Source organism: Prenolepis imparis, unplaced genomic scaffold (assembly GCF_030444845.1).
Source record: "Prenolepis imparis isolate NDT839.2.m4 unplaced genomic scaffold, iyPreImpa1.0 SCAF_9, whole genome shotgun sequence".
Lineage (NCBI taxonomy): Eukaryota > Metazoa > Arthropoda > Insecta > Hymenoptera > Formicidae > Prenolepis > Prenolepis imparis.
The window spans coordinates 1,578,695-1,589,359 of record NW_028141167.1 but is presented as its reverse complement, the minus strand read 5'-3'; the positions used below and the strand labels follow the sequence as shown (position 1 = coordinate 1,589,359).

At 42.7% G+C, this 10,665-nt stretch overlaps 1 protein-coding gene across 1 annotated transcript in view; it reads left to right on the top strand.

Annotated features, from left to right (window-relative positions):
- The first annotated feature begins 435 nt into the window (after nt 1–435).
- Nucleotides 436–10,665, top strand: part of Jing (AE binding protein 2 jing) — a 90,029-nt gene continuing 79,799 nt past the window's right edge. Inside the window, exon 1 of the mRNA XM_083046400.1 lies at nt 436–1,916. Coding sequence (XP_082902526.1) covers nt 688–1,916 — 1,229 coding nt within the window. The 5' untranslated portion in view covers nt 436–687. The remainder of the gene's footprint in view (nt 1,917–10,665) is intronic.

Genomic DNA, 10,665 nt, shown 5'->3' with positions numbered 1-10,665 from the left:
TTGAAACATGCAGATATATTCTTAATTAAAACTTTAACTTGCATACAAAACTGAATTATTTCGCATTATAGAACTAGTTTGCATTATATTATACTTGCGCATTTTTTTTGTTAATTATGCGGACAGGAAAAGTAAGCAACTATAGAAATAGCTCAATATGTGCAATCTCGAAATACATTTATTACGAAACACAAACATTTTGTCTCTTTGTGACAAAATCTCCTGCAGATATTCTTCTTGATATATATATTCCGAATTTAGCGTGTCATTACTCGCGACGGCGATGCAATACGGCGCTGCGCGCATTTGAGAATGCCTTTAGTCGCAGCAGCGTGCTGCGCGCTCGGTCGCCTTCGGGCGCGCTCGGCCGTTTCCGGCGTGGGTGGGGGGGCGGCGTGCGGCGGCCGGCCTCGATGCCTACCAGTGCCAGTTCGTCGGCGAGAGGTGGCGGTGCCGTTTCGTGAACGCGGAGTGGGAAATAGAAGGGGCTCGCGCTCGCCGAGTCGAGTCGAGCCGAGCCAAGCCGAGAGTCGTGTGCGCTGCCGGAACATAGCAGTGCGTGGAGGAGCGCGACGTTGAATTTTAGCGGTGGCGCGGCCCGTGCGTGCCATAACGGCCACTGCCGGACACGACACGATACGACACGATCTAACGATAGTACAGTAGTAGTGCGCGTTCGTTTACAAGATGGCAGACGACGGTCCGTCCGCGGCGGAGGACGCGACCGCGACGGCGGCGAGTGAACAGGGGGACGGTGATTCTCGCGTGACGAGGGAGCGGCACAAACGCGCGGACGCCACCACGCCGATCGTGACTTCTCCGGGTCAGGACGCTTTTTCGTCGGTGAAGGGCGGTCACGAGGCGGTCGCGGCGTCGATCGACGATCATCATCATCGTCGTGTCCATCATCGTCATCATCAGCATCATTCACCTCGTCATTCTTCTTACCATCGTACACCATCGCCACCATCTCATCATTATCATCATAACCACTTTAATCCTCATCGCCATCACCTTACCAATCATCGCGACAACGACAGCGATCGCATCAGTAACAACCACAACAGTGGTGGTAGTATTAGTAGTGGTAGTGGTGACGGTGACGGTGACGGTGACGGTGGCGGTGGCGGTGGCGGTGGCGGCGGTGGCGGTGCCTCGGCGACCAGTGGTGGTGATTCGTCGTCGTGCGTCGACGCGACTGGGACAGCCGCGAGCGACGACGAGGAGGAGAGCGGCAGCGGTGGTGGCATCGGTGTTGGAAAGCCCTGCGGTGGCGTCGGCGTCGACGGCAGTGGTAGCGGCGGCGGCGGCGACGACGGCAGTGTCGATCCGTACCATCATCGCGACGACGATGTCGAGATCGAGATAGTCCGTAGCGTCGTGTCCGACGACGACGACGACGACGAGGACGACGAAGACGACGATTATTACGGCGGCAGCGGCGGCGTCGATAGTGACTGCGACGGTGATAGTGGTGGCAGTAGTAGTAGTATTACAAGTAGTAAAAGTGGTGCTGGTGGTGTCGCGGTAATCATGACCGGTGGTAATAATAATAATAACGCGACGACGCGCGTCGGCGTCGGTGTCGAGGACGCCGACGGCGCGGCCGACGACTCGAACGCGGACGGTGGTGCGCCGGAAGTGAACGACCGCGAGGATCGCGACGGCGGTAGAAGGAGAGGAGCGAGCGTCGCCGTCGTTGCCTCGACGAGGGAGAAGGCGAAACCGATGGCGGAGAAGGAAGAGACGAGAGTAGTCGGCGAGGACGCCGCCACGACTGCGAAGAAGGACAACGTCGCTACCAGGCACCAGGGCCCGTTCAAGGGACAGGTTAGGATGGCCGAGGACACCCTCGTAGGACCCTGCGGCAAGAAGCGATGCGCGGATCGATACGACAGCTCCGAGAGCTCTGACAGGTGAGTGAGCGAGACGATGTAAAGAAGAGAGGCGGAATGAGAGAGAGGGAGAGAGAGAAAGAGAGAGTGCGACAGTTTCTATCGAATCGAAAATACCGATCGCGCGAATGAATTTATTTATCGTGTATTTTTCGGAATTAGAAAAGGGTGTCGTATCTCCTCCATATCGGGACGATTTCTACTTTAACAATCGCGAAATAACGATAACAAGCCGAGAGAGTATGTACCTGGTGAAATTTCATATCGCCCGCCGTCGTGCTACAACAAATAATGACGCGCTCGAATCACTTTGTTTCTCGTATCACGTATCGCGCGAGGCGAGTCTTCTCGTATTACTCTCTCGCTCGCCATTAAGTGCATCGTCGTCGTAACTCGCTCTCAAGAATTCGAGATCGAACTCGTTCTATTCGATTTCCGATCGCTTCGCGACGACGGCTTCCCGCTTCGTCGGAGAAGAGAGCGATTCGTAATTAACGCTCGGAGACGAGAGTAGAGAGAGAGAGAGTGAGGGGAGGGGAAGAGAATTCACGCGGGGGTCGTTGTACCGCGGTTACGACGACCGTGTCTGCTGTTGCTGCTGCTGTTGGCCATCCATCCGTCCGTCCGTCCGCATTCGATCTCTCTCTTCTCTCTCTGTCTGTCTCCGTCTCTCTCTTTCGACCTCTCTGTGCGCGCCGCGCCGCCGGTGTTTATAGGTTCGTAGATGCCTGCTATCTGCCGTCTCTCTCCCTCTATCACCGTCTCCTCTCCTTGGACCCTTCCATCGGCCGAACGACTGATTATTTTGGTGCATCGCGCGCTTATATCGAGCGCGTCGCCCACTGTTTTCAGTCGGCCACTGATTAACGCGTCGCTAACTATAAACAGTAGCGCGCTTTTGCAATACAATACGAACGCGCTAAGGACCCTCTTTTCCCCATTAACGTGAATCGCGCGAATCGCGCTATTTATAAACAAAGCGGATTTTTGTAACGCGTCGCGCGATAATCGCCAGATTTCTCACGTTTGTTGTTGCTGTGTGTAATTATGCAGCGCGATTCTCCGTGACTCGAAACTACTATTATCCATTATGTACGAGATAATATATGTCGACACGGGCGTGTTGCATCCGAAACGCAAATATGCGCGGAATTTCCAACACCGGTATTTCCTAGAGCGAAAGTAATCAATGACGAGGTACATAGAACGCTCTTCTTACACCAGACGTTTCCTTTCTCCGTTTCCGACAGTCGCGGAATAATTGGCTTTTTTTTTTGTCCGAGATGTTCGTATCGTTTATTATCGATTATATTAGCGTGTCAAGTCTTCGTAATCATTTACCAAATTATTCGTACAAATACGACTGCACTTTCATTTTACACGTCTGCATCGTCCATTTTCGTACGTTTATTGAAAGAGACGCACGACTATGATTTCTAAAATGACTTTAAATAAAGAGCAAACAAACACGTGAATCATTTTTTTGAAGTAAAATTTTTTTAATGAGGGTTTTTAATGCGCTGTCAATCAATCAATTATATTTTTCGTTTTTTTTTTTGACATCTCTGTAACTTGTCTTAACTTAGGTCTAGTGACCTCGTGAAATATTATATGGATAATATAATGAATAATATATATAATAACATATATATATAATATAATTAAATATATATTATATATAATTACATGGTTGAAGTTACATTGCTTCGCAAAGGGTTGACATTCACGTTTTTTTCGCGTTTAGAGATCTCGCATGATTTTATCGGTTAGACCATCTCTCTTTCTCTTTTTCTCGAAATTTGTGCTGATTAACGATGTATTATTATTAATCTCGCGGGTTCCTCTAAAAGCGATGCCGATACTATGCTGTATACGTGAGCGCGAGGGAAAACGGGTCGCAATAAAAGTTTAGTGTCCTAACGGTGCTTCGCCGTGGTACACTAAACTCTCGACCGTCGTATGTCTACATAGAAAGTCTCCGCTCATCCTCTCCCTTCTCTTTCCGGATAACCGCATTATTGTGCCCGCGGACGTCTCGGTGACGTTTTCCGGTGCGACAAGTTTTCGCCTAATTCTCACGTTCGCAACATGAAGAGCGACATGATTTTCGCGATCTCGCGTAATTCTGCGTAACACGTGTGTTTTATTACGATGTCTTGTTATGACTGTACGAGACAGATTAATAAATTCGCGAACTTTGTTTGATATTCCCGCTGATCTTTCATCCTTTATCTATTATCTCTTATCTGTCTCGTCAACTCTTTTCTGTGATGTGGAACATATTAGATTAAGAAAGAAATTGGAAGACTTAACAAATTCTTTAGAGAGAGAAATGTCTTTCCATAGATCGACTGATTGTGAGAAATTTGGCGAGTTGAAAGATTATTCATCTTATTAATTTAATTGTTAAAGATTTTAAATTTTAATTAATTATTTATTATTTAATTAGCTTGCGTATCAGCTTTGCGTATTACGTATTTATAATTTACGACGAGCGTGATAGATTACGAGAGGAAAAGATTGAGAGAAAAAGATTAAGTCACTCTTCTCTCGCGAGTTATCTCAACGAGTTATCTCAGCCGCGCGCGTTTTCATCTTATTTTTTTTATGTATACAAATTTACGGATTGATAACCGAACTCATTCAGATAAACAGTCGACATAGTATTTGCATTTAAAATAGCGGTCGAGTCGAGTTTTGCCCGTGTTTTGCATTCCTATGGCGTGCAAACACATATTTACTCACATCTTTTCCTTTACAATAAACAGATTTCTCTTTCCTACTTCTCTTTTTTATTCCTCTCGCTCTGTTATCTCGTCTTTTTTCTTCTCCTATTCCCGATTGTACAATGTCGTGGAAAAATAATATACTTTTTATCTTTAAACTCTACCCTTGAAAAACTGACGTAAAAATCGACACTTTTAAGCATGTTATATCTCCCAACAAAATATTTATCGCTTCCCGTTGAACGAATATATATATAGTATATACGCATCGATTTCATTTCGCATGCAGGAAGCGTGTAACAAAGTGCAGTTAAAAGAAGTAGGCTTTGACCCGAGGGAAGTAATTCGCATAATAAAATTCGTCGCTGAATCTATCCGCAAGTTCGAGAGGGTCACGGCAGAGTTTCATCGTCGTTCGTTCGTTCGTTCGTTCGTTCGTTTACTCGGCGATGTTTGGTCGGCGACCGAGCCAGCCAGAGCCAGCGTTCGCGTTCTCTCGTTTTCGAGCGGGTATTATTTTTAGAAGAGTCCACGTCCGTGCGCTCTCTCATGCGGTCGGTCGATTCCTCTCTGCCGGGTTTACGCACCGTCGATTACGCCGTCGTTCTCGGCTTCAGGGTTCTCGTGAACCCTCGTCCGACGAGCGACAAGATACCGATTGCAGTCTCTCCCTATATACAGGCTGTTTCATCGCGAATTTTTCACGAAATCGCGAGATATAAATACTTTTGCATCGAAGTATTTCTTTATCTATCAGTTAATCATGTTCACGTTAATCATGCATACGTTTCTCACCGAACAAAACAAGGAGCAGTTAGATGAATATATAAAAAGAGGAAAATAAAGTTTGCAAAACCGTTTTAAGGGAGCGTTTAAGAATGATTAAAATGTATCAAAATTGTTTTTATTAATTTTTTTAAGTAGATAATTTTTTGGACATTTTGAACTGATATAAAATGATTTTTTATGATATGTCTAAATGCTTAAAAAATATTCAATATAAAGAGTATGGTATCAAAATCTTTAAAGACCTCTTCTATAAAGTTATATTTTTTATCTTTAAATATCTTCTTTCTCGAAAATTACTGATTATTATTATTTAATCTGTTTTTAAGTCAGAAATAAAGTTATGATTTGATCGTGTGTGTGTGTTTGGTTTGAAGAAATTGTTATTTTTGTCTAAAGTTATTAACAATTAAAGTTGTCAGACGAGCTAATTTTATTCCAATTATAATTAAATTTCAGATCTTTATATATCTTTTTCTCGAAAATCACTGATTATTATTATTATTTAACTTGTTTTTTTTAAGTCAGAAATAAATAAGTTATATGATTTGATTGAAATAAATAAGTTATCGTTTTGATTTAAAAAATTGTTATTTTAAGCCAGAGTTTATCAATGATTAAAGTTGCCAAAAAATAAACTGACTTTTAAATTATAATTAACTCTCAGAAAAAGTTTACTAAACAAAAAGCATCGATCAAAATGTAATCAAACACATGAAAAAGAAAGTAAAAAAAAAAAGATTATACGAATACGTTTAATCCAGTTGAAGAAAAGGAATAAAAGGATAAAAGAGTAGTTTGGTCGTATGATTTCGCAATTGCACCCGCTCCCTTAAGGAAAAATCTCTTTGTAGAAAGAAAATTACATAACAAGCAATCGAGAAAGAGCTTATATACGACTACAAAACATTTGTGAGAATTCTTTATTTCCAGAATTTTGTGAAGTAACAGTAACAGATAAACATCGTGCTCTATTTTCGTAGGACGACGAATCAGTAATTAATGAAGGCTAATAATATGTTAATCACCGTATAGCATCAGACGGGGTCAAATCGATTTTTCCCTTACATGTTTTCGATTCAATTTTTCTGTTTTTCTCTCTCGCATTATTTATATAAACTCGTGGATAGTAGACAGTTACCTTTGATCCACTTCACAATCTTCGCTTATGTAGTTGTTTTTCTAACAAGCTGATCTCTCTCGTCGGAGCTTATAAACACATCGACGGTAATAAGTGATAAGCGTCGTTAATTACTATACCGCAAACGTAGAAACCGAGATCGAAAAGCGACGACGACGTTGCGCACAGACATAATTCGCCATAATAATAATTTTACTGCCGTCTGCTTAACCCAGCACGTGCCGCGAGCTTTCGACGGCAACCTGTATAAACCTGCCTTTTATGCCCCGAGTTTTAGCCCCGCTCGCTCGCTAATTTATACCTTCTTCGCTTCGCGCACGCATGTCGCTTTTACGGTCCGTTTCGCGATGCGATTTGACCTCCCCTTTTTTCGCAATTCCCGTTGTGCAAAACGAACGCATTGCAAACCACGATGTTGCATGAAACCTTATAGTTTCGCAATCCCCCATCGTTACTCATCGTCATATTGGATAATTGATACGGAGTATCAACGTGTCCGGTAATCCCTAATAATGCACATGATAATTGATAATTGATTTACAAAACATTTTAATGCGCCTTATAATAATGGGCTATTTTTTTGCAACTTTTTTCCTATTTTTATATTTTCTCTCTCTGCATACAGACGTCAACAATACTACTCGAATAAATAATACTTCGACGTGATTTTTCGCATGTTGTAAAATTTCGAGATAATAATATGCAACGTGTTTTTCATCACGTGTCTCTTATTTTTCAAAAATTCTCGCGTGAAATAACAATGGATCAACGGCGTCAATTTTCATTTGAAAATTTCTATAGAAATATAGTTTTCTCACGGTTCACGACGGGTCAGCCACATATTACGACGGAAAGTCTGTCTCAGCCTAATTTCCTCGCTTACCGTAATCGGCGTTTTTCGCGTGTATTATGACTTAACGATGCGGCGGCCGAGAAAATGGAACTAATGTTCTTAAGCTTTCTAATCGACGATTACGACATCCTTCGCGAAGAACCGCAGGCAAACGTTCGCTCGCGAGAAACCTCAACACGCCGCCTCCGCTCGGCGTGTCCGCCTCCTTCTCTCTTTCTTTCTTTCCCTTTATAGGTCCCTCTGTCATAACGCGTTTATATGCACCGCGATTCGAGACTCGCCTATTTTTATTCGCCCACACGCGAGAGACGTCGTAAAGCGCGACGACTCTAAAGCCGGGCAAAAATTCCGGCGTGTTCGGTAACAGTCGAAACATTTCCATGTACAATCGGAGAATGAAGAAAAAAAATGACACCTCGCGCACAGTCATCATCTCTCGCTACAATAAGATTCGACGTGTCAGGTATATTTTTATGCAAATTTAGCGGCGAAGCAATATTTTTGTCATGTCTTTTGCTAGAGAATTAATTCCGACACTTTTTTGTCGAGTGTGTCACGCGGCATTTTTAATACTTAGTTCTATCTTGGAAGAAATTTAACGACGACAGTTTAGCCATGTTGTCTCGATATAGCTGAAATATAGCTAAAATTAGACAGGTTTCCTTATGTTTGACAGATATCGAATGCATATATACATGTATTTTTTTCGGGTCCACTTTCGCGCGGAGGAGGCGATGACCGATGAACGAATAAAGAGAAAGACAGTCAGAGTACAGAGGACGTGCGATGCGTAAGCGGGACCAAATCGGCAGAGCAACCTTTACCTTCACTTCGGTTCGCCGCCCGGGTTGTTCCGTTCGTTCCATTCACGAATTTCACTTTCACGGCCACGGCCGTGCGATGTTTCTCGCGTTCTTCGCCTCGAATGCGCGCACGTGAAGAGCCGAAATGTTAAGCGCGATATACATTCGCCACGAACGATAAAAATATTTTGTATGCAGAATGTGCGCGAGATTACACGCGGTACATCTCGATCTTGACCCTGCTTTGGTAACCTCGATCGAAAATTCGAAGTAAATTCAATATTTTTTTAAATATACATTGTTATTAATGAGAGAGAGGATGCGTTGTATATATTTGCTTGTAATCAGCTGTTAATTCTAAACTACTGTGTCGAACTAAAAAAAATTTTGAAAAATATTAAAATATATTTTACCAAGATATTTTTTAATATTTTATTAATTATTTTGCATATTTTTTTATTATGTATTTTACTAAAATATTTTTTTTACTATTACATACACTTTTATCTGTCGGAGCATCGTATGTGATTATTTTTCTCTTACGAGATCCGAAGTCGTCTAACTCGCGGCCAACTCCGTAAAACTGCAGCACCGTTTATTATTGGCTTCTCTTTCTCTTCTTTCTCTCTCGCCGCCGTATAAGTAGTTCCGAGTTAAGCAGAGCAGAGAACATATGCAGAGAGAGAAGCGAGACGTTTAAACTTTAAATCACAGTTTGCGCAGCAAACTCGCGCGACGATTTTGTAACGTAAATGTACAATACTCGCGTGCGCCTCGCGTATTGATTTTCCTCTTGATGTATACGCGCGCGGTTCGCTCGTCATCGTTTTTCCTACGAGAAGGTAATACTTGGATATACAAACACAACGCGCCGCTTTTCCCCCACCGCGTGATAGGTCTAAAAGTGCGCATATATTCCGGAAGGTTAAAGTAACAGAGAGCCAAATTTAAATTCCTTTCGGTTTTTGATTCGCGGGCAAACAAACATCCTATTGAGGATATACCTGGGGGGCGGCACCGCAGGGTTTATTTACCGAGATCCCGAGAGAAGAGAGAGTACAATATAAATCAGTATCTCTAGAGACGAACTCTAGTGTTTGTCTCTCAAATGTTTGTCTCGGTTGAACGAGATTCCCGTTGTGTATGTATGTGTTCTTTGCGATACAGATATAAAATTAGATCGTTTTCAATTAGGCGACATTATTTCGAGAGATCCACGGTACAAATAACATTGTTCTTGTAATTGGCCATTGTAATACGCACGTATACGATAGACGGATGCGCGTTGCTGGCGATAGCCGGCGCAGCAACAACGATGCATGTATATGCATCGGTCGGTGTTGTTGGATCAATACGCGAACTTAAGCCGCCGCGCGTTTTGCGACCCTCCCTCAGCATCTGCGCCAGCAACAAGTTCTTCGGCTTCTCGGGCTTATAACCGGGTGGTCCCCTCCCCCTCCCTCTCCCGTCGCGAGTGTCCCACCCTTTATCGACGACGAAACGCGATCGCACCCCTCCGGCTCCCAATTAAGGTTCATTTTCTACTCGCGGCTACCCCGGTGCTTCCCCCTTTCCCCTCCCTTCTCTCTCTCTCTCTCTCTCTCTCTCTCTCTCTCTCTCTCGTCTTCCTGGCTGCCCCTCGCGCGATTCAGACAAGAGAGGATCGTCTCTCTTGTCTCCATCTAATTAAAATGATCGCGCATTAATTGCAATTAGGGGCGACTTAGCGCCGGCCGGAAGTGCCGGCGGTTCGTGTATGCGTGTCGTGCGTGTCCGCCCTGCTATTAATTGCAATTGTGGCAAATGTGAGAGGAAGAGGAAAAGCTTTTATAATTATGACGTTGAATGCCGTTGCATGTGTTTCTATGATTTATCGTATATTCGCGCTAATATTATTATAGATGTACACGATATTTTATTTTAATCGTATTGAAATTTACACACACACACATACTACTGCATAATATATGTATATGATATAGGATATAACATCCCTTGGGAAAAAGTTAACTTTATTTCAGAAATTAAAAGAAAGCAATGCAAAATTTGAGAAACTATTAAATCGATAGCAAAATATAATTGATAATATTTACCGTAATAAATAATTGATTACGCTTATAGAAAAAATATAAGCTCTTAATACTGTTATAATCATAAACGTATTGTTTGGATTATAATCATAATCGATATAACAAATTATTTTTGAGGACTGAAGATCGTAATAACATACTTTGACTTATTTGCAATTTTAATTGCAAATTATATTCAAGCCTTAAAAAATTACAGGAAATGATTATTCTTCTATGTTCGAAAAAAAGTGATTTTTCATTAAACTGTGTTATTAATTACATATGTATTTTGAAAGCTGCGTAAAGGTTTATCGTCGCACAGAAAGGGACGGAAATGGTTCCACGAATGCATGCTTCGTCGGCGCGTTCCGTTCCGTAAGAAACTATTTTGT